Source organism: Balaenoptera physalus (assembly GCF_965194825.1).
Source record: "Balaenoptera physalus genome assembly, chromosome: 11".
Taxonomy (NCBI): domain Eukaryota; kingdom Metazoa; phylum Chordata; class Mammalia; order Artiodactyla; family Balaenopteridae; genus Balaenoptera; species Balaenoptera physalus.
The window spans coordinates 56,438,254-56,463,449 of NC_138896.1; the positions used below are offsets into that span (position 1 = coordinate 56,438,254).

The 25,196-nt window shown below is 38.7% G+C and overlaps 1 protein-coding gene across 11 annotated transcripts in view; it reads left to right on the plus strand.

Moving 5' to 3' along the window:
• Positions 1 to 25,196, plus strand: part of RBMS3 (RNA binding motif single stranded interacting protein 3) — a gene marked incomplete at its 3' end in the record, with an annotated part of 716,065 nt that overhangs the window by 680,948 nt on the left and 9,921 nt on the right. For 6 of the 11 annotated variants that reach the window (XM_082415127.1, XM_082415124.1, XM_082415129.1 and 3 more), the window contains 3 exons: positions 6,556 to 6,636; positions 9,393 to 9,520; positions 19,771 to 23,625. In XM_082415127.1, coding sequence (XP_082271253.1) covers positions 6,556 to 6,636; positions 9,393 to 9,520; positions 19,771 to 19,822 — 261 coding nt within the window. Of the gene's footprint in view, positions 1 to 6,555; positions 6,637 to 9,392; positions 9,525 to 19,770; positions 23,626 to 25,196 lie in introns of those variants that run through there. The other 5 variants (XM_082415131.1, XM_082415126.1, XM_082415133.1 and 2 more) reach the window with 2 other exon arrangements.

The following is a 25,196-nucleotide window of genomic DNA, read 5'->3' on the forward strand; positions in this document are numbered from 1 at the left end:
TACTTCTTAAAATGAGTTGAGAAGTGTTCCTTCTTTAGTACTCTCTGGAAGAATTTATACAAGATTGCTATTATTTACTCTTTAAATGTTTGGAAAATTCACCAGAGAAGCCAGTTGAAGCTGAAGACTTTATTTTGGGAAGGTTTTGGATTCTGAATTTATTTTTTTTTAGTAAATGTAGACTATGCAGATTTTTTATGTCTTTTTGCATCCATTTTACTAAATTGTGCTGTTCAGCAAATTTGTGTATTTTATCTAAGTTGTCAAATGTATTGACATAAGTTTACTCATAATATTCTTTTACTATCTTTTCTACTTACCTCCCCTCTCTACTAAGCCCAAGGAGTCTTTCATTCCTGCTACTCCACTGTGAATATGCTTTCATAATTGCCTCCATTCTAGTTCCCAGTTTTATCTGACTTACTTTTCTTTATCTCCTGAGTGGTCTTTGTGGTTCATGGAATCTCTCTTATCTCTCTCTATAGTTCATGTTACCCATCACAGAAAAATTGAGGAGAGGGGAGGAAGGAATTCATGATATCTATATGGAGTTGTTTCAAGTTCAAATTTTAAGACATAGTTTCTTAATAAGCTAAATTTCCATGGCATTATCTTTTTTTTTATTGCTACCATGTGATCTGTGCACATGCTCAAACTTAATGGGCTTTGGTTTTTCCGCATACATTCATGAAAATTGCTTTTTCTGCACAGTTGAAGGCCTCCATAGACTGTGATCCTGTGGGAATGACTACTTCTCCCTGTATTGCAGTAGGTGAGGTTTTGTAAATTTCCAATCTAAGAACAACCTCCAAGATTCTTCTTTGTTCCTCTCTTTGCTGTATGGCAGCAACAAATAGGCCTCACCCCAGAATACAATGACGACAATCTGTATTTTTTGTTTAATAGTTTAATGCACACCTCTCTGGGCTGTGTTTAGCACTATTCTGGTGAACTGTATAGGATAACATAGGCTACATACTCCTAAAAATTCTGGGCTCCCCTTTCTATCAAGCCTACTAACTGGTTTTCTTCCCTCTTCAGGTGCTTTTACTTCTAGTAGGTGAAGTTTATGCTGCTATCTGTATTCACATCTACCTACACTTTAGGGATAATTATTTCATCACTCATAGATGTCTACTTTGTTATTTCTGCATTAGTACCTTAAAAAGTAAATAGGCTATAAATTAACACTAACATAAAACATTATGAAAGCCTACACTATTACTATTATGGGGGTATCCACTTTACTCTCCAACATTTCATTGGCAGGAGTGGAAGAATATAGGAAGAACTGAGCAGTAGAGTTCCAAGTAGAAGTCCAGCCCTAGTGCCCCAGTGGGGGCACTCTTTCCTTTCAAGGAGACCCTCTTCAGCTCTATTCTTCGCTATGGATGGTCTCTCATCCACTGAGTGACATGGAGACTTAGAAGGCATTCTTAGAATTATACTCCAGGCAGCTGTTACTACTTAGCCAATGTAAACATGTGAAATGATACTAATTTGCCACCCCAAGTACACCAACCTCTCCCTAGCTCTGAGATGACAGAATTTTGCAAATCCAAGAAATATAATCCTCAAAACCCCAGAATACCTCTACCTAAGGTAACTCTGTGGCCTCCCCCTGAGCCGCTCACCAGATACTGATGCATCATAATTCAGGTTGTTCCCTATACCCACAAGCTTCCTTTATGAAAGGTAACTTTGTATTAGATGGAACTCACAGTAATTCACACTGCATGCTATTAGCAGCATCCAACACAATTTCTGCTTTCTCTGCTCAACTTCCTTTCCTGTATCCTTCTCAGTGACTTTCTGGGTTTGATAGGACCTGGACAACTACTCTTGCTGAGATTTGTTAAGCCGATTTTTGAATGTTATAGCAAGGACTAGACGCACCAATTTAAAACCTACATAGTATAACAATAACTCCAAATGAGCAAGTTTGATCAATTATTTTATTTTATGAAATTCCAAAAATTGAAATGTGGGGATTTCCTTGCCACTCCTTTGCTCTACAGATAAATAAAAGGAAAAGTTTGCTCAAGGGAAATATATAAAATGTTTTTTATTTGTTTTGCTTTGGTGGGGGAAGAGAAAGTAAATCAGGAACTAAAAATTTGGAGTTTTCACTTTCTGTTTCTTCAGAAATAATCAATGAGTCCACAGTAACAGAAACAGTTTGTTCTAAATTAAATAGACAAAAACACAATTCCTCTCCAACTTCACCATTTTTTTTCTCTCTTCATGTAACTGTCTTGGTGATGCAGTGTCTAGACTTCTTGGAAGAAGTGATGGAGTCTGGAATTTATTCTGTGGGTTTGAAAATGGCTATTTGCATCTCCTACGTACTTCTATGTGAAAATCCAGTGCTTTCAGAATATGTAAAAATCATTGAACTGTTTACCAAAAAAGAAAACTTATCCATGAATGTCAAAACTTTAAGCTGCCACCAACGGGGAAATATTATACGGATTTATCCATTTTATCTACATCATCTCATTGTAATATGGGTCCCATCAGCCGTTATATCCCCCCAAAATGCAAAATAATGTGTACTCATGAAAGAATTATGGAAGACATTTTCTAGCTTTTGAGAAAAACCAGTAAAATAAATTATCTTAAAGGATAGACATCCGTTCTTATTTTGGTTTTAATAAGTAATTCACAGAAATTCATCAAGTCAAAGGGCAGATATTTTTTATATCACAGGTCCTTCTTTAGGTTTTTGTCATTTATTAGCTGAATGAAAAGAAAGCAATCTTAGGCACTGAGATCTAAACCATGTTTGTACAGCCTGCATTATTAAGTCTGACTGTAGTTTATCTTTACTCTTAAGGAAATCATACTGTATGCTTAAAGAAAGTTCAGAGTTATTTGTCACCAATTACCTAAAACTGAGAGTTGATCTTACACATAGCTGTAGCCATTTCCTGTAAGTTCTTGTGCCTTATTTTACAAGGCTGTCACTTCTTGAGGCTTTACCCTAGAAAATATATGTCTACCACAGAAAAGTTTCATTGCAAACGTTTATCGAGAGAGAATAGCCTTACGGGGTATAAAACTCCATAACATTGACTTGTTTAAAATAAGCCTATCCCTAATTTTAAAACAATGTTCTCCAGCCCTATTAGATTTTCTGTGACACCAAAAAAAGAAAAAAAGAAGAGCAGCCAGAAGGGCGTTTTTTTTTTAAATTAAAAAATACACATACACAACGCATTGAACTGAGCTGATCTCATTTATACTATAAAATCTCTATTAGTTCTGAAGAGTAGCATAAAATTAAATTATAAAATAAGTTAAGCACAAGGGTAGGCTTTCTAGAAGAAAATTAGGTATTCTGAGTATATAGTGAAAATTTAAAAATCTATGGAAGTGAAATGACAATAAAATGTTAAAGCCAAGGCATTATTATCCTATATTTCTTAATTGCAACTCCAATTATTAAAGTCTATTATTTTTTTAAAAGTTGATATTATTTTGCATGGTAATGGTCATAAAAACTCTTAGGACCTTAGTTATTTTATTTCAAGAGTACTGAAGTAGACTGAAAAGTGGGCTGAATCTTGTGTCAACAGAACTGGAGTTATTCCAGTATATCTCAGTTTCTCAGTCTGTAAAATGGGTGAGCCATCCTGCCTAACTCACAGCATTGTTCTGAAGAGATAACTCTGAATTTATGCTATAAGCAGTTCAGTTTGGGCCACTTTCACAACTTCATTGAATGCCACAGAAGGTATGAAGATTTACTGATTTTACTGAACAGAACACAGATGGGGTTTTGAATAACTCAGAGTCATTTCAAGAAGCTTAGCTAAGAATGACACAAAATGCTTTTCATTAACTACACTGCTTGAGAACTCTAGTTTGGCAAGGGAGGTCTAAAACCGAGGTGGATTCTCATGAGAAGTCGTGAACCGTGCTACGTGTGGCCCCAGCCCACATCCCTAAATCTAGTTCACAGAAAGGTCTCCTTAGTGATGCAGACCGTGGAGCAGGGGTGGGTCGAGCCATGTCCAGTGACATTGTCTTATGTCGAGGACACGCACACTCACTGATGACAATTGCAAAGTTTGGAATTACTAACTCAGGAATAGAAAATACTCAGATCAGTGAGGGAGCATCCTTTTACTGGTGTATTTATTATACATCTTGAAAAGCCATGACCAAAGGGGAGAACGTGAGCCACCAGAGCATTAACTCTGTTGGTGAAAACACATTCCCACTTGCTACAGATCTACTAGGATTTTTGATATTCAATTAAAGAAACCTTTTTCAAAGTATATTCTTGAGAGTACTAGTTTTAAGCAAAATCAGTAGGTGCTACCAGAAACAGTTTTAGAAACACTGATTTAAAATCTCCTTTAAATAGGCTTCTGTAAAACCTAACTTCTCAGAGTTTTAAAATTCTATCTCTATAGCAAAGAGGGTACATTGTGAAGCATTGCTCTGGAACACAGAAAGCTTTTTTTCTCAGTTGAGCTAACATTCTAAAAAAAATACATTGTAGGTAATACTAAATTAAGGGGTGTTTAAAACCTATATGACATAAGCAAACCACCTATCTGAAATGGCCAAGAAACGGTTATCTCCAACATACTTTCTAGAGCAATTTTGTTGGCAAAGCAGACACCTGCCATGGGTACTAGATATGAAATGATATTTGCTGAAATGTGACTCCAGAGTTCTGTACTTATTTGAAAAATTGATAGCAGTCGGATACCTGAATAATCATTGTCTGCTTAAGGACACAGAATAATGACGAGCAGAGGGGGCTAAAGTATTTGTTTAAAGGTTATACAAACACTTTATAGGGGTGGGGAAATTGATATCTATAGAGAACTCAGAATTATTGACAGCTAAGAGGTATACAAGATTTGTAATTGGAAATGGAAGGCTTTCTTCTTGTGTCCTTCTATTCAGCCATTGAATAATTATTTACTAGGTACCAGGCATTGGGTGGAGTGTTGGAAGATGCAGAGACATGTAACACTTGGTCCATGCCTTTAGAGAGATGAGAGTCTGGACAATTTTAATAGAAGAGTGATGAACACTCTGGGAACACAGAGGATGGGGCACAGAAACCTCTGCTAATTTTCAACTATGAAGCTAAGTTAGTAATATCCCCAATCCCTGCAAACAACTGCCCTTGGTACACATTACAAGGTTGTTTTTGTACACATAGGAATTGCACACAGTTGTTATCAGCAGTAACACGTGGATTACAGGCAGCAGTTTTGTTTGTTTGATTTAGTGTTGTTTCACTAAGGCTGTCTCTGTTTTTAGCAAATAGATGTAGTAAGATAGTGCTTAGTATAGGATGGAGAAGCACTTATCCCAGAGTTGCTTTATTGCTATATTTCTCTATGAATAGTAAACAACAACAACAACATCTGATGAATCAATCTCCATTCAGATATTTCCCTCGATTCAGAATTATCATGCCTCTTGGATACTGAAAGTACCGATCAATGCACAACATTGTAATTTAGGTTTTGCATATTTATGCATGGCCTTAATACATGAACTCAGCAAATTTAGAAGAATAAAGAATCATGGGCTTGTAGTTTTCCATAAAAAGTGTTCCTCTAAAGCTTTGTGTATTGAGAAACCTTGTTTTCATTAGATGGTTCTGGTTCTGAAATTTTGTGATGTTCAAGTTTAGAAACTCAGAAATACAGTTGATTTCATAGAAGATTCAATTCTCAAAGAGTAGAACGTTGACTTTTCCGGGGGTATGTGTATTAGAAATAGGAACATGGGTCATGCTTTTTGCTTATGGAGGTGGGCATATAATTTTTCTGGGGCTTCCGTTTTTCATTGCCAAAATACATGTTATCTCCAACACATATTTTACTGACTACTACAATGTAGTGAAGAATGATTGGACTGTTGTATTGTTCATCTGGATGAAGAAAATTTGGAGAATTAAAGGAGTGGAAAAGGAAATACAGTGAAATGAACATGGAATGGGGGGAAGGAAGAAAAGCAACTTCAACATTATCTGGAACACTCTATTTCCTTTATATATAAAAAAGCGATCAAATGACAAAAATGATAACATTTACCAATTCTGATTGTTGCTAGATAAGTATTTCTTACATTATTCCTCTCTTTTACTTTAGTTAGAAAAGAAATTATTATTCAAAATATAATGATTCATTCATTCAACAAATAATCTGTTGAGAGCCTACTATGTGCTAGCAATAAAATGGAGAAAAAAACAGATGTCATCCCTGCCCTCCTGGCATTTGTGTTTTAGATGTGAAAGTGAAATGTTTGGGAGCTGATACAGAATATTCAAAAGTACAAAGTGAGGGGATGGGGTGAATGAACTTTTACTGACATCGGGGAGGTGGGCTGCTGTTGGTACTGAATCAGTAAGTGATGACTATTCTATGCAGATAGGAACTGCATTATTTTTGGTCAAAATAAAGTTTAAGTTTCATCATGCATTGGTGGGGGGCCACACATCGAAAACAGTCTTATGTGATATCACTTTTCTCACTGGTTGCACGCCCAAGTTCACCTGCATTTTTCTTTGATTCCCTCTAGTATATGACTGCCGCCGCTCCTATGCAAGGGACCTACATTCCCCAGTACACGCCTGTGCCTCCGACAGCTGTTTCCATTGAAGTAAGTCTGTCTCTTCTTACAGAACAAGGTTAGGGCAGATAAATCTCAGCCACATGCACTGGGGTCCACCATAACCCCCAAAATCCATATTTGTGATTTTTGTGCTGCTTGAAAATTTGAAGTTGCAAACTCACTCTGTGAAAGTATGTACTTTACTTGAACATACCTATGTTTTGCTTTGCATATGACATAAGCAAAATTTGGTATCCAGGTCTGAGAGGAGTACCGTTTTTATGTTTAGAGAAAAGATCAGAGATCAAATAACTACCTTATCAAATGTTAGCCACAAACACTCAGAAAGAGGAAGGCAAACAAGTGCAGGTATTTGAATGAGCTAGTTCTCTGATGCCTTGTTTCTCCAGTAGTGGTCCCTAGACCAGCATTATCAGCATCACCTGAGAGCCTGTTAGCAATGCAGACTTTCAGACCCCACCCGGATCTACTGAATCAGAGTTTGCATTTTAACAAGATCCCTTAAGGATCAAGGTGCACATTAAAAGTTGAGAGGGACTGGATTAGAGAACTGGTTGTCAAACTTTTCTGCATATCAAAATTATTTCAAGAGCTTTAAAAAAATAGTGATGCCTACGTCCTATTGCCAGAGAGTCTGATGGGGTCTAGGGTGTGGACTGGACACCAGGATTTTTAAAAGATGCTAGGTGATTCTAATGTGTACCAAAGATGAAGAACCACTGCTCTCACCAATGAACCTTGACAGAACTGTGGCATCCTACAGACAAGAGAGAAAAACTTGTACCACTCACATTGCTATGGATACTGTGAAAGATAAAGTCATATTTTCCTTACTGGAAGCTTTGTCCCTTCCTTCTCTCTTTCCATTGGGCTGAATCCATTTCCTCTACACATTATTTTACTGGACAGAGCCAGCAAGATGCATAGGAAAGGAGCAGGGCATAGGGCTATGTGGATGGTGGTAAAACACTTAGAGGTGTATACTTCTCTCTGGTTCTAACCGTTATCGTTTCTTGCCCCCCCTTCCCCTTCTCCTGATGCGCATTTGCCATTATGGTCACAGTGCATTTCTTCCATTAGTTGGGACTCCTCTGGAGTTCACGCCATTGCTATTCCATGAGTTGGCCAACCAACTCATGTTGGTACCACTCATTGTCGGAGACCACCATGACTCTTCCAACCTCTGGAGCCACAGAGATTGGGTGAGATCTTTACAGACCAAATTAGATCTTTTGAAATGTTTGTTTGTTTGCTTGTTTTTAGTGTGTGACAAATATTTGCTCGTACCAAGGTTTGGGAAGCACAGACATTTAAGAGGACAGTGTCCTGTCACTTAGGAAACCAAGGAGATCCAATTTTTAAATCTTTTATGTGTTCCAGACCTATGGTCCCCAAGGAATGTTTCAGTATTAAAGAGGTTTTAATTGGCTTTTCAGAATTTCAAGAATATGTGATTAAAATGTATGTTCTTTGCTATATTTAGCTATCAAAACCCATCTAGGCCATAAGAAAATTATGAATCTAGACATTGTAGGTGACTTTAAGCATAAATCTCTGCCACATATCCGCATTTCTATATCTCTGGACCAAATGTGTGTGCTTATCTACAGAATCTGAGCTATTTGAGGACTATAAAATAAGGAGACACATTTGACAGTGTTGCTTATTGGGAACAGTCTAATTATAGTTAAATCTGGGATTTAAAAAGAAATATTTCCCTAAGAATTATATAAGTATACCCTGATATATTGCCTTGAATTTGTGCTTATAAAAGAAAGCACTGATTCATTTTCTACGTAAAAACACTCATTGAAAATTCACCAGTATCCACACAAATCAATGTGGGTGGGAGGTTCATCAAAATGCATAACACCAAATAGTATATTAGGAAAAAAAAGATTGAATTCATAAAGGGAGAATTTTCAGATTCTGAGGAACAATTTCAGGGAGCTTTTGTTAGGGATAGGGAGTTGACCAAAAACCTATATCCCTGCAGAAGCCCAAGGCTATAATATAAGTAAAACCAGGAGAATGTATTCAGATAGATTCCCTCCTTAGGACTACTAACTACCAAACCTCTCTCTCGGAACCAAACACATTCTGAATGATGACCAACTCAAGAAATCCATTCTTGTTGGCATCTGTGAGAAACAAAAGCCATTCAAATGGTAAGGGGAGGAGGGAATCAAAATTAAGGATGCTTGTTTCTTTCTTTTTCTGAAACTTCTAAATGAATTCCAGTTCACATCAAGGAAAATGAAAATAAATAAATAAAACAAATCAAATTGCTTAAGGGAGACCCTACTTAACAGTGTCCTTTTAAAAGAATTCCAAACGTGGAGTTAGATTTTTATGAAGGTCAAAGTCCATTGTTTTGCCAGATCATAGAGACAGGGTAGACTACTTTATTCCCAGGAAAATGCTCAAATATACACGTTTTTATAGGAATTCTGCATGAAGTTTTTGATTAAGGAATCATTATTTAGTGTGGCTCTATGCAACCATGATTTAAAAGTTCTAACTATGGGCAAAATGCTTTCCTCATCATTTGACTGCTACAGGGTCTTCTGATGGCAAGGCTTCTTGGTGACACATTGAGGTAAATTCCTCAGCCCTTATCCAAATGTGCTCTGTGTTTTTTCTTTGGGTTCTTACTGTGGCTTTATATAGCTGAGTGCAGCTCTACTCAAGCCATATAGAAGATGGGTATGCCCTACAGTCCATCTGCAAGAAGCCCTTTTGCTAAAGCCAATAAGACTTTTGTGTTCTTATTGCCTCCGTAGGGTGTTGTTGCTGATACCTCTCCCCAGACAGTGGCACCTTCATCCCAGGACACAAGTGGTCAGCAGCAGCAGATAGCAGTGGACACATCCAACGAGCATGCATCTGCATATTCATACCAACAGTCTAAGTAAGTTCAAGCCATACTAAACTCTTTCCCTCCAGGTCAGCCATCTGGACATTACTCTCTTATGTGGCATCTGCTATCTTTTGCTGCAGTACAGACCGTCCCTAACTCAGTGACAAACATATATTTAGTTCATTATTCTGTGGGTTAGAATTTGGGCTGACCTCAGGTGAATGGTTCTTCTGATATTGACTGGACTTGCTTGAGCATCTGGGCATAGCTGCTGGGCATCTTCACAGTTCTGCTTCTGGGTGTTAGTTGTCTGGTGGTTGAGTGGTGGACACCAATGAGCCATGTCTTGCTGACCCTCTAGCAGGCTTATTCCCGTGGAAGTCTCAGAATTCAGAGAACAGCAAGAGAGGATGCCCAAATGACCAGCATTTTTTCAATTCTGTTTATGACTCATTTGCTATTGTCCCATAGGTCAAACGCAAGTCATGTGACCAAGCCCAGAGTTAATGTAGGAATTCACTACCAAAAGGCTGGGATACAGAGAGGGGCATCATAGACATTGTTACCAAAAAAAATTCTACCACACATATTTTTTGAAAAACTCCAATATTCACATTTGAAACTGGATAGTGTGCCTGCATTTTGGTCTCAGTGACTTCATTCTTAAATGAAGACAGTAACACTCCCCTGGCAAGGGTGCTTCAAACTCACCCAGTAAAACAGTTTATGAAAAAGAGTATTGTTAAATATAAAACAACATGGAGTACGGCCTTATTCAGGAATTAAGTGGCAAAGCAAAAATCAGGGAGTAAGAATTACTACTGAAAAATCCTTAAATCACTTAGAGAGCAAAGTTCAGTTAGCTTTGTGTTGAGTAATTATGGAGATTAAAATTTGAAAGGTTTTGATTGAAACCAAAGGAACTAACAAAAGTTCAATCTATATACAGATGTTTTGTCATGCTAACTATTTTACTTTATAGGTAACAGTCAAAGCCCTGGTGAATAGAAAATTCCCAAAAGACTCTTCCTATTTGCAGAGTGCTGTTCCATTTCTTGATCATCAGTTTTCTTTCATCTCAATACACATTTAGAGATTTGTTTGTCGTTGAAAGATTAATAATGGTAATGCAGTCTTCAGTATGTGCTTTAACTTCTAAAGTCAGTCCTCCAAATTAAATATGCTAGAACATGACTTAACCTTACAAATACAAGGTATTATTATTACTATTATTATTATCATTACTACTACTACTACTATCATTATTACTATTACACAATAACTTTCAGGAAATATCTGTAGTGAATAAGGCATTTTTGGTTTTTGTTTGTAAGTTTTTTAATTTTTATTTTATATTGGAGTGTGGTTGATTAAAAATGTGTTAGTTTCAGGTGTACAGCAAAATGATTCACTTATACATATATATGTAGCTATTCTTTTTTCAAATTCTTTTCCATTTAGGTTATTATAGAATATTGAGCAGAGTTCCCTGGTGCTATACAGTAGGTCCTTGTTTGTTCCTATTTTAAATATAATAGTGTGTATATGTCAATCCCAAACCCCCAATTTAGCCCTGCCCCCCCCACTTTTCCCCTTTGGTAACCATAGGTTTGTTTTCTAAGTCTGTGAGTCTGTTTCTGTTTTGTAAATAAGTTCATTTGTATCATTTTTTTAGATTCCACATATAAGCCATATCATATGATATTTGTCTTTCTCTGTCTTACTTCACTTAGTATGATAATCTCTAGGCCCATCCATGTTGCTGCAACTGGTATTATTTCATTCTCTTTAATGGCTGAGTAATATTCTGTTGTATATATGTACATCATCTTCTTAAATCATTCATCTGTTTATGGACATTTAGGTTGCTTCCATGTCTTGGCTATTGGAAATAGTACTGCAATGAACACTGGGGTGCATGTATCATTTTGAACCATATATCTCCAGATATATGCTCAGGACTGGGATTGCTGGATCATATGGTAGCACTATTAGTTTTTTAAGGAACCTCCATATTGCTTTCCATAGCGGCTTTACCAATTTACATTCCCACCAGCAGTGTAGGAGGGTTCCCTTTTTCTCCACACCCTCTCCAGCATTTATTGTTAGTAGACTTTGGATGATGGCCATTCTGACTGGTGTGAGATGATATCTCATTGTAGTTTTGATTTGCATTTCTCTAATAATTAGTGATGTTGAGCATCTTTTATTCTTTGGAGAAACGTGTATTTAGGTCTTCTGCACATTTTTTGATTGGGTTTTCTTTTTATATTGAGTTGCATGAGCTGTTTTTATATTTTCTAGATAAATCCCTTATCAGTTGCATCATTTGCAAATATTTTCTCCCATTTTGTGGATTGTCTTTTCATTTTGTTTATGGTTTCCTTTGCTGTACAAAAGCTTTTGAGTTTAATTGGGTCCCATTTGCTTACATTTGTTTTTATTTCCATTACACTAGGAGACAGATCAAAAAGATATTGCTGCAATTTATGTCAGAGAGTGTTCTTCCTATGTTTTCCTCTAAGAGTTTTATAGTATACAGTCTTATATTTGGGTCTTTAATCAATTTTGAATTTATTTTTGTATATGGTGTTAAAGAATGTTCTATTTTATTCTTTTACATGTAGCTGTCCAGTTTCCCCAGCACCAGTTACTGAAGAGACTGTCTTTTCTCCATTGTATAGTCTTGCCTCCTTTGTTGTAGATTGACCATAGCTGCCTGGGTTTCTATATTTCTCTTTTTGTGCCAGTACCATACTGTTTTGATGACTTGTAGCTTTGTATTGATAGCATAGCCTGAAGCCAGGGAGGCTGATTCCTCCAGCTTCATTTTTCTTTCTCAAAAGATTGCTTTGGCTATTCAAAGTCTTTTGTGTCTCATACAAATTTTAAGATTTTTTTGTTCTACTTCTGTAAAAAATGCCATTGGTAGTTTGATACGGATTTCACTGAATCTGTAGATTGCCTTGGGTAGTATAGTCATTTTGACAATATTGATTCTTCCAGTCCAAGAACATGGTATATCTTTCCATCTGTTTGTGTCATCTTTGATTTCTTTCATCAGCATCTTATAGTTTGAGTACAGGTCTTTTGACTCCTTAGTTAAGTTTATTCCTAGGTATTTTATTCTTTAGGGTGTGGTGGTAAATGGAATTGTTTCCTTAATTTCTCTTTCTGATCTTTTATTGTTAATGTATAGGAATGCAACAGATTTCTGTGTATTAATTTTGTAGCCTGCAACTTTACCAAATTCATTGATGAGCTCTAGAAGTTTCCTATTAACATCGTTGGGATTTTCTATGTATTGGATCATGTCATCTGCAAACAGTGATAGTTGTACTACTTCTTTTCTAATTTAGATTCCTTTTATTTCTTTTACTTCTGTGATTTCTGTGGCTAGAACTTGCAAAACTATGTTGAAAAAAAGTGGCAAGAGTGGACATTCTTGTCTTGTTCCTGATCTTAATGGTGAAAAGCTGAAAGCATTTCCTCTGAGTATGATGTTAGCTGTAGGTTTGTCATATATGGTATTTATTATGATGATGTATGTTCCCTCTAGCCCCACTTTCTGGAGAGTTTTATCATAAATGTGTGTTGAATTTTGTCAAAAGTTTTTCTGCATCTATTGAGATGATCATATGGTTTTTACTCTCCAGTTTGTTAATGTGCTGTATCACATTGATTGATTTGCATATACTGAAGAATCCTTGCATCCCTAGGATAAACCCCACTTGATCATGGTGTATGATCCATTTAATGTGTTGTTGGATTCTGTTTTCTAGTATTTTGTTGAGGATTTTTGCATCTATGTTCATCAGTGATATTGGCCTGTAATTTTCTTTTTTTGTGATATTGTTTTTTGGTTTTGGTATCAGGGTGATGGTGGCCTTGTAGAATGAACTTGAGAGTGTTCCTTCCTCTGTAATTTTTGGAATAGTTTCAGAAGGATAGGCATTTAGTCTTCTATATATGTTTAATAGAATTCATTTGTGAAGCTGTCTCGTCCTGGGCTTTTGTTTGTTGGAAGATTTTTAATCACAGTTTCAATTTCAGTACTTGTAATTGACCTGTTCATATTTTCAATTTCTTCCTGATTCTATCTTGGGAGATTTTACCTTTCTAAGAATTTGTCCATTTCTTCTAGGTCGTTCATTTTATTGGCATATAGTTGCTCATAGTTGTCTCTTATGATCCTTTGTATTTCTGTGGTGTCCACTTTAATTTCTCCCTTTTCATTTCTAATATTATTGATTTGAGCCCTCTTCTATTTTTTCTTAATGAGTCTGGCAAAAGGTTTTCAATTTTGTTTATCTTTTCAAAGAACTAGCTTTAAGTTTCATTGATCTTTTCTATTGTTTTCTTCATCTCTATTTCATTTATTTCTGCTCTGATCTTTATGATTTCTTTCCTTCTACTAACTTTGGGTTTCATTTGTTCTTTTACGCTAGTTGCTTTAGGTGTAAGGTTAGGTTGTTTATTTGAGATATTTCTTGTTTCTTGAGGTAAGATTGTATTGCTATAAACATCCCTCTTAGAACTGCTTTTGCTCTGTCCCATAGTTGTTTTTGGATCAACATGTTTTCATTGTCATTTGTCTCTAGGTATTTTTTGATTGCCTCTTTGATTTCTTCAGTGATCCATTGGTTGTTTAGTAGCATATTGTTTAGCCTCTACATGTTTGTGTTTTTTTACAGTTTTGACTGTAATTTATTTATAATCTCATAGTGTTGTGGTTGGAAAAGATGCCTGATATGATTTCAATTTTCTTAAATTTACCGAGGTTTGATCTGTGGCCCAAGATGTGATCTGTCCTGGAGAATGTTCTATGTGGAGTTGAGAAGAAAGTGTATTCTGCTTCTTTTGGATGGACTGCCTTATAAATATCAATTTAGTCCATCTGGTCTAATGTGTCATTTAAGGCTTGTGTTTCCTTATTGATTTTCTGTCTGTATGATGTGTCCATTGGTGTAAGTGGGGTGTTAAAATCCCCCACTATTATTGTGTTACTGTTGACTTCCCCTTTTATGGCTGTTAGCATTTGCCTTATACATGAGGTGCTCCTATGTTGGGTGCATATATATTTATAATTGTTATATCTTCTTCTTGGATTGATTCCTTGATTATGTAGTGTCCTTCTTTGTCTCTTGTAACAGTCTTTGTATTAAAGTCTATTTTTTCTGATATGAGTATTTCTACTCCAGGTTTCTTTTGATTTCTATTTGCATGGAATATCTTTTTCCATCCCCTCACTTTCAGTCTGTATGTGTCCCTAGTCCAAAGTGGGTCTCCTGTAGACAGCATGTATATGTGTCTTGTTTCTGTATTCATTCAGCCAGTCTATGTCTTTTGTTTGGAGCATTTAATCCATTTACATTTAAGGTAATTATTAGTATTTATAGTCCTATTGCCATTGTCCTAATAGTTTTGGATCTGTTTTTGTCAGTCTTCTTCCCTTCCTCTTTTGTTCTCTTGTGATTTGATGACTCTAGTGTTGTGTTTGGGGTACTTTTTCTTTTGTGTGTGTGTATCTATTGTAGTTTTTTGGTTTGCAGCTCCCATGAGGTTTTGATATAGGAGTCTATATATAAACAAGATTATTTTAAGTTGCTGGTCTTTTCATTTCAAATGCAATTCCCATTTCCTACATTTATACTCTTCTCACAGTTGCTGGTTTTGATATCATATTTGTTTGTGGCTGATTTCCTACTGTTACTTTATGTTTGCCTTTACCAGTGAGCTTTCCCATTTGTGATTTTCTTGTTTCTAGCTGTGACCTCGTTTTTTTCTCCCATGTAGAGAAGTTCCTTTAGCATTTGTTGTAAGGCTGGTTTGGTGGCACTGAATTCTTTTAGCTTTTGCTTGTCTGTAATGCTTTGGATTTCTCCATTGATTCTGAACAAGAGCCTTGCTGGGTAGAATATTCGTGGTTGTAGGTATTTCCCTTTCATAATTGTAAATATATAATGCCACTCCCTTTTGGCCTGCAGAGTTTCTGATGAAAAATCAGCTGATAGCCTTATGAGGATTTCCTTTTATGTTATTTGTTGTTTTCCCTTGTTGCTTTTAAAATTTTTTCTTTGTATTTAATTTTTGTTAGTTTGATTGATTACTATGTGTCTCAGTGTGTTCCACCTTGGGTTTATCCTGTATCAGACTCTGCACTTCCTGTACTTGGTTGACTGTTTCCTTTCCTGTGTTGGGGAAATTTTCGGCTATAGTATCTTCAAATATTTTCTCAGGCCCTTTCCCTTTTTCTTCTTCTGTGAATGTTGGTGCATTTAACATTGTCCCAGAGGTCTCTCTCTGAGACTTTCAGCATTGCTTTTCATTCTTTTTTCTTTTTTTAAATAAATAAATTTATTTATTTATTTATTTTTGGCTGCATTGGGTCTTCGTTGCTCTGTGCGGGCTTTCTCTAGTTGCGGAGAGTGGGGGCTACTGTTCGTTGCAGTGCATGGGCTTCTCATTGTGGTGGCTTCTCTTGTTGCAGAGCATGGGCTCTAGGCACGCAGGCTCAGTAGTTGTGGCTCACAGGCTCTAGAGCACAGGCTCAGTAGTTGTGATGCACGGGCTTAGTTGCTCTGTGGCATGTGGGATCTTCCCAGACCAGGGCTCGAACCCATGTTCCCTGAATTGACAGGCAGATTCTTAACCACTACACCATGAGGGAAGTCCCCATTTTTTTTTTCTTTATTCTGTTCTGTGACATTGATTTCCACCACTCTGTCTTCCAGTTCACTTATCTGTTCTTCTGCCTCAGTTATTCTGCTATTGATTCCTTCTAGTGTATTTTTCATTTCAGGTATTATGTTGTTCATCTCTGTTTTTTTCTTTGTTCTTTAAATCTTCTATCTCTGTTGAAAATTTTTTGTATCTTCTTGGTGTATACCTCCATTCTTCTTCTGAGGTTTTGGATCATTTACTATCATTACTCTGAATACTTTTTCAGGGAGATTGCCTGTCTCCTCTTCATTTAGTTGTTCTTGTGGGTTCTTCTCTTGTTCCTTTGTTTGCAACATATTTCTCTGTTGTCTCATTTGTCTAACTGTTTGTGTATGTGGTCTCCTTCCCACAGGCTGCAGGATCACAGTTCCTCTTGCTTCTGGTGTCTGCCCCCCTGGTGGGTGAAGTTGGTCCAGGGGCTTGTGTAGGCATCCTGGTGGGAGGGGACTGCTGCCTGCCCTCAGGTGGGTAGAGCTGGCACTTGTCCGTCTGCTGGGCAGAGCCGTGTCAAGGGCTGTGTTTTGAGGTGGCTGTGAGCTCAGTATGTCTTTAGTATGTCTTCTGATGGGTGGGGCTATGTTCCTATCTTGTTGGTTGTTTGGCCTGAGGATTTACAGCACTGGAGCCTGCAGGCTATTGGGTGAAGCCAGGTCTTTGTGGCATAATGGGGACTTCCCAGAGAGCTCACGCTGATCAGTATTACCTGGGACCTCTGCTACTGGTGCTCCCACAGTGAGCTACAGCTGACCTGGCCTCCCCAGAAGACCCTCCAAGACCCCTAGGTAGGTCTATCCCAGGTTCCAATGGAGCTACTGCTTTGTACTGGGTCCCAGTGCATGTGGGATCTTGTATGCCTTCCAGGAGTGGAATTTCTGTTTCCCCCAGCCTTGCAGAACTCCTGCACTCAAGCCCCACTGGGTACCAAGGCTAAATGCTCTGGGGGTTCTTCCTCCAGACACCAGGCGCTCAGACTGTCTTGGAGGGCTATTTTTATGTGGGAATGTCCCTGCGTAGCCTGCATTGGTTTAATATTTTTTGGTGCAAGAGCTGTTTTTATTATAGATGTCTGCCACCTCTTTTCTCAGTGTATGCTGGTAGTTATCCCTTTGATATAGGAGATGTGATTGGTGTTGCGGTGACCAGAGCCTGCCCTGCATATTTAGTGGGGACTCCCCTTTGCTCTGTGGTTGTCACTGCCCTGTTTGGATCACGGTCTGCTCCCTAGTTGTTGGAATAGAGGCCCCAGATCTGTTTCTTAGCTGTGTTTCTGATCTGTGGTGTGAGGTAGGCAGGATTGGAGCATTCCCACTGGGAGAGAAGCCACTGAGTATTCCTCCTCTGGAACTGTTCACCTGTGAGTGTGCTCTGTTTTGTCACCTCTCACCCGTTGTGGGAGCACTCAGATTACACTGTTATTGGCACTGCTGTCAGCTCCACCTTAACCTTAGGTATGCCAGCAGTTGGCCCTGGTGTCTCTCAGGCATTGTTTTCACCAAGCCACCAGCACAGATCCACTGAAGTCAGGTCCCAGGATTGCAGTAATCATGGATCTGGACATGCTATGGGCACTATGGAAGCATCTCAGACTCTGGCCTTGCCCAACCCCTGCATGTACCTGCCCACAAAGTCCACAGCTGCTAAAGCTTGACCCATCTTGGCTGTGGGAGCACTCATTGTCGGATCAGATGTTCTGCAGGTTCTGAGTTTACAAAGCCAGTCGCAGGGTGTAAATCCACAGTTTGTGCAGCTGTGAGGAGAGATTTCAGCTCTTCTCCCATCTCTCATGGCCCCCGGGGCTCAACTATGGTTTCAGCCCCACCTCTGTGTGTCAGCCACCCACAGGCATCTGCTCCTGAAGCTTCCCCGGAGCACACAAACCTACCCTGGCAGGAGCGGGTGGAGTAGGTGGCAGCCAGGAGCGTGAGAGCCTGCCCCAGCGGGAGCCCTTCCTAGTGCCTGGGAAGGCAGGGGCTGGTGCATGGGGAGAGAGGCTGCATAGGTGGCCTGCCCTTTGCACATCACTCAACAATGGCACTTCGCTTCTGTGGCGATCTGGGCTTGCTCCACGAGCATTCTCCATTGTGGAGCTCCTCACTCCCATCCCCTCAGACTGTCTTCTCACAGGCAACAGCAGTCCTTTCCACAGGTCTGCTCTCCAAACCCAACATTCCAGCACCCTGCCCCTGTATGCACCAGTGGACACACCTCTCAGGCTTGGGCATGCAGGGCTGTGGCATGGACCATCTGTGTAGGTCTCACTCTGTCCAGCCTGCCACAGACCAGTTGCTGCACTCTCTTTCGAGCCCCCAAAGCTCCCCTCTGTCCCAGCTGATCTCCCCACCAGTAAGGGGGCTTCCCTGGACGTGGGAAATTCTCCTCTCCTTCAGCTCCCCCCAAGGGGCACAGGTCCCATCCCACTTCTCCTCTTCCTTTTCCCTTCTTCTTTCTTTCATCCTACTCTGTTATGTGGGGATCTTTCTGGTCCTCTTAGTTGTCTGAAGTCCTCTGCTAGTGTTCAGCAGGTGCTCTGTGAGAACTGTTCCATTTGTAGATGTATTCTTAATGCATCTGTGGGGAGAGTTGAACTCCACGTCCTCTTACTCCTCCACCATCTTGACTCCCCCTGTAATTTAATTTAAAATACCTTTAGTATAGCTATAAATAGACATTATGATATTAAATGTATGTGTGATGGGTTAAACTACTTTTCAGGGGCACTCAGTGACCCTAATCAGAATTTCACACCCCACAGGAGGTCAGCTCTCATTTAATGAGAAAGGCCAGAGGTTTGTACAAGTATTTTAAACTATCCATATTTCAATTAGCATAATGATTGTTAGAAATGAGTTGCCTGATGAAAGCAGTGCCATGTTAATTAGCATAATGAAACTGGAAATGAGCTCCCATTTGTGTAATTTGGAGTATTCAAGATAGCATGAATTGGCTAAAGTATTTTAGAGATACTCTCCACTCTACACAGGAAAGATAGAATAAGACTGTAGGGAAACTTGTAGCCTATAACTTTAGGGATGTTGCTTGTGGCTTATTCTCAAAACAAGACTGTTGTAAAGTAGATTTCTCTATAAGGGAAACGTAGTCCCATCTCTAGAAAATGGTCAGGATACAAACCCCCTTCCTTGCAACTGTCCAGAACCTCCTCTTCTCCCTGCCTGATTAAGTCAGCTTCAGCTGCCTCCACTTGTAAGCCCACGGTGAGATGCTCTCTTCTTTCTCAGGGTTGTCCCCACCTTTCATGGTCACTGTATAATGTGACAGGGATGGGGGTCTCTGCCTGACCCAGAGGGAGCATCTCTGCCTCTGATAGATTCTAGCAAGAGTGTCCCCATCCACCTTTACACCTAGACCCAGTTTCACTTGCAGTACCCAGAATCATGCCAGGATCTATGCTAGGACACATACCCCTGCCCTCAAGGATTTTCAGTCTAATATGGGAACCTGAGGCTGGAGTGTGGTTAACTAGGCGGGAAAGTTGTAGGAGAACAGACCAGCTTTTATAGAGCCTTTGGTCCTTGGATTCTTAGCTTTGTGTAGACTAAGTATTCTCACTTTTATTCTAGGGGAGCTGCAAAACCTTTGGAGGGCTTGAAGAGAAGGAATGATGGGATTTGATTTACCTTAGATGACTCCAGCCTCAGGTTCCCACCTCCAGATTTTTGAGCTTCCTGTTTCCTCTACCTAGAATGCTTTTCCTCTAAGTCTTTCCAAGATTAGCTTATAATTATCTTTCACATCCAGACCTATATGAGAGACCTTCCCTGATACCAAATCTTAGGTATTTATCCAGCCACTTTCTATCAATCACAGAATATACTTAAATATTCTATTCTGAGATTCTTTTTCTTTTTGATTGCTGATTGATCCATTGATTGTATGTCTACTCCTTGTGGGAAGTAAAATCCAAGAGAGTAGGGGAGGCATCTGCCTCTTTCATTGGTCTTTCCTTAGCATCTGGAATACTGCCTTTCTCATAGTAGGCACTCAAGTCAATAATTGCTGATTGGATGAATAAAGGTGTCACTTTCATTTATCCAGACATCATTAAACTGTTAACAAGGAAGGTCTTGAATCACTTATTTCCTCATTATGCTTTGAAACAACCAAAATCAGTTTCACCTACTCACAAAGCCTTCACAGACGCTTCTGGACACACAGTATCTCTCATCTCCTACCAGTGTCTTTCACTGTGTTCCCACATAGCTACTCTCTGTTCCCTTCTCATATATTAACTAACAACTCACTGAGCATACTTAAAAAATTCCAATCTGCTTGGAAGAGAGTGCCAGAGACTACCATATGATCATCTGATGGGATTCACATAGGCTTTTAGCTAAATTTAAAAAAACAAAAAACAGAGGAGGTGGAGACAAGATGGCGAAATAGAAGGACGTGAGCTCACTTCTTACAAAAACACCAAAATCATAACTAACTGCTGAACAACCATCAACAAAAAAATGCTGGAACCTACCAGAAAAGTTATCCTACATCCGAAGACAAAGAAGAAGCCACAATGAGATGGTAGGAGGGGTGCAATCGTGACAAAATCGAATCCCATACAGCCAGGTGGGCAAGCCACAAACTGGAAAATAATTATACCACAGAAGTTCTCCCACAGGAGTGAAAGTTCAGAGCCCCACGTCAGGCTCGCCACCCTGGGAGTCTGACAATGGGACGAGGATCCCCCAGAGAATCATCTGGCTTTGAAGGCCAATGGGGTTTGCAGGAATTCCACAGGACTGGGGGGAAAAGAAAGAAACTCTCCTCTAGGAAGCCACACACAACATCTCATGTTCATTAGGACCCAGGGAAAAAATGCAATGGCTTCATAAGAACCTGGGGCAGACCTACCTGCAGGTATTGGAGGGTCTCCTGCAGAGGCAGGGGATGGCTGTAGCTCACTGTGGGGACAAGACACTGGTGGTGGCAGTTCTGGTGAGTACTCATTGGCGTGAGCCCTCCAGGAGGCTGCCGTTTTCTCACCAAGACCTGGCCCCTCCCAACAGCCTGTAGGTTCCAGTTCTGGGACACCTCAGGCAGAACAACCAAAAGGCCAGGAACACAGCCCCACCCATCAGCAGACAGGCTATTTAAAGTCTTCCTGAGCACACAGCAGCCAGCTAAACACACCCCCAGACAAGGCCCTGCCCACCAGAGGGACAAGATCCAGCTCCATCCACCAGTGGAGATCATAAGAGACTACTACAAGCAACTATATGCCAATAAAATGGACAACCTAGAAGAAATGGACAAATTCTTAGAAAGGTACAACCTTCCAAGACTGAAACAGGAAGAAATAGAAAATATGAACAGACCAATCACAAGCACTGAAATTGAAACTATGATTTAAAAACTCCCAACAAACAAAAGTCCAGGACCAGACAGCTTCACAGGCAAATTCTATCAGAAATTTAGAGAAGCGGTAACAACTCTCCTTCTGAAACTCTTCCAAAAATTTCAGAGCAAGGAACACTCCTACACTCATTTTACAAGGCCACAATCACCCTGATACCAAAATCAGACAAGGATACCACAAAAAAGAAAATTACAGGCCAATAGCACTGATGAACATAGATGCAAAAATCTGCAACAAAATACTAGCAGATGAAATCCAGCAACACAGTAAAAGGATCATACACCCTGATCAAGTGGGATTTATCCCAGGGATGCAAGTATTCTTCAGTATATGCAAATCAATCAATGTGATACACCACATTAACAAATTGAAGAATAAAAACCATATGATCATCTCAATAGATGGAGAAAAAGCTTTTAACAAAGTTCAACACACATTTATGATTAAAAACTCTCCAGAAAGTGGTCCTAGAAGGACCCTACCTCAACAAAATAAAGGCCATATATGACAAACCCATAGCTAACATCATGCTTAATGGTGAAAAACTGAAAGTATTTCCTGTAAGATCAGGAACAAGACAAGAATGTCCACTCTCGCCACTTTTATTCAACATAGTTTTGGAAGTTCTAGCCCCGGCTATCAGAGAAGAAAAAGAAATAAAAGGAATCCAAATTGGAAAAGAAGTAGTAAAACTGTCACTGTTTGCAGATAACATGATACTATACATAGAAAATCCTAAACATGTTAACAGAAAACTACTAGAGCTCATCAATGAATTTGGTAAAGTTGCTTGATACAAAATAAATGCACAGAAATCTGTTGCATTCCTATACACTAACAATGAAAGATCAGAAAGAGAAATTAAGGAAACAATTCCACTTACCATCACATGAAAAAAATAAAATATCTAGGAAGAAACCCATTAAAGAAGGCGAAAGACCTCTTCTCAGAAAACTATAAGATGTTGGGACTTCCCTGGTGGCACAGTGGTTAAGAATCTGCCTGCCAATGCAGGGGACACGGATTCAATCCCTGGTCTGGGAAGATCCCACAGGCCATGGAGCAACTACACCCATGCGCCACAACTATTGAGCCTGTGCTCTAGAGCCTGTGAGCCACAACTACTGAGTCCACGTGCCACAACTACTGAAGCCCGCGCACCTAGAGCCCGTGCTCTGCAACAAGAGAAGCCACCACAATGAGAAGCCCAAGAACTGCCACAAAGAGTAGCCCCTGCTCGCTGCAACTAGAGAAAGCCTGCACACAGCAACAAAGACCCAACGCAGCCAAAAATACATAAATAAATAAATAAATTTATAAAAAAGAAAACTATAAGATGTTGATGAAAGAAATCTAAGATAACACAAACAGATGGAAAGATAAACCATATTTTTGGATTGGAAGAATCAATATTGTCAAAATGACTATACTACCCAAAGCAATCTACAGATTCTATGCAATACCTATCAAGTTACCAATGGCATTTTTCACAGAATTAGAACAAAAAAATCTTAAAGTTTGTATGAGACACAAAAGACCCTGAATAGCCAAAGCAATCTTGAGAAAGAAAAATGGAGCCAGAGGAACAGGCTCCCTGACTTCAGACTATACTACAAAGCTACAGTCATCAAAACAGTATGGTACTAACACAAAACCAGAAATACAGATCAATAGAACAGGATAAAGAGTGCAGAGATAAACCCACATACCTATGGTCAACTAATCTATGACAAAGGATGCAAGAATATACTGTGGAGAAAAGACAGTCTCTTCAGTAACTGGTGCTGGGAAAACTGGACAGCAACATGTAAGAGAATGAAATTAGAACACTCTCTGACACCATACACACAAAAAAAATGTATTAAAGACCTAAATGTAAAGCTGGATGGTATAAAACTCTTAGAGGAAAACATAGGAAGAACACTCTCTGACATAATTTGCAGCAATATCTTTTTTGATCCACCTCCTAGGGTAATGAAAATAAAAACAAAAATAAACAAATGGGACCTAGTTAAACTTAACAGCTTTTGCACAGCAAAGGAAACCATAAACAAAATGAAAAGACAGCCCACAGAATGGGAGAAAATATTTGCAAATGAAGCAACTGACAAGGGATTAATCTCCAAAATATACAAATAACTCATACAGCTTAATATCAAAAAAACAAACAACCCAATCAAAAAATGGGCAGAAGATCTAAATAGACATTTCTCCAGAAAAGACATACACATGACCAAAACACACATGAAAAGATGCTCAACATCACTAATGATCAGACAAATGCAAATCAAAACTGCAGTGAGGTATCACCTCCCACCAGTCAGAATGGCCAACATCAAAAAATCTACAAACAATAAATGCTAGAGATGGTATGAAGAAAAGGGAACCCTCCTACACTGTTGGTGGGAATGTAAATTGGTACAGCCACTATGGAAAATAGTATGGAGGTTCCTCAAAAAACTAAAAGTAGAGTTGCCATATTATCCAGCAGTCCCACTCTTGGGCACATATCTTGTGAAAACCATAATTCAAAAAGATACATGCACCCCAATGTTCATCGCTGCACTACTTACAATAGCCAAGACATCAAAACAACCTAAATGTCCATCAACAGAGGAGTGGATAAAGAAGTGGTACATATATATACAATGGAATATCACTCAGCCATAAAAAAGAACAAAATAATTCCATTTGCAGCAACATCGATGGACCTAGAGATTGTCATACTGAGTGAAGTAAGTCAGACTGAGAAAGACAGCTATCATGATATCGCTTATGTGTGGAATCTAAAAAAATGGTACAAATGAACTTATTTACAAAACAGGAATGAAGTCACAGATGTAGAAAATAAACTTATGGTTACCAGGGGGGAAAGAGGGAGGAGATAAATTGGGAGAACACGATTGGCGCATACACACTACTATATATAAAATAGATAACTAATAAGGACCTACTGTGTAGCACAGGGAACTCTACTCTCTACTCTGTAATGGCCTATATGGGAAAAGAATCTAAAAAAAAGTGGGTATATGTATACGTATAACTGATTCACTTTACACCTGAAACTAACACAACAATATAAATCAACTATACTCCAATAAAAAATAAATAAATCAATAAATTACAGACAACACAACAGAAGGTTATAGGACAAAAGTTAGAGAAATATTTAAAATGTGCATATGAACAGAAAGGTTATATTTGGAATCATGGGTCAGCATAATTTTAATATTCCAAATTACACTTTCCAAGCTAAAAAAACATTACTTCCCATTTTGTATTCATGCCTTTTTTTCCTCCTATTGTTAAAAGAGGCTATTAATGCAAGAGACTCTGATTACTCTTAGCCCAAATGGGGGAAATGATACCTGTGTTTTATTTTGGAAGTTCTTTGGAAATTCCTGTTCCTGCTCAGGTTATTCTGTTTTTCTTTGTGCTGTTTAGGAAATCTTAAAAATAACTAGGACTTTAAAAGCATGAGTCTTCAAGCAAAGTTACATTCTAATAAACAAAATCAGAAGTCCTTGGTTCAAATTCCATCTTTGCCACTTACTTGTCCCTCAAGGAGCCTCCCTCACATCTTTAAAGTGAGAGATTAGATCAGTGTTCTCCAAAAAGTATAAATTAGGTCTC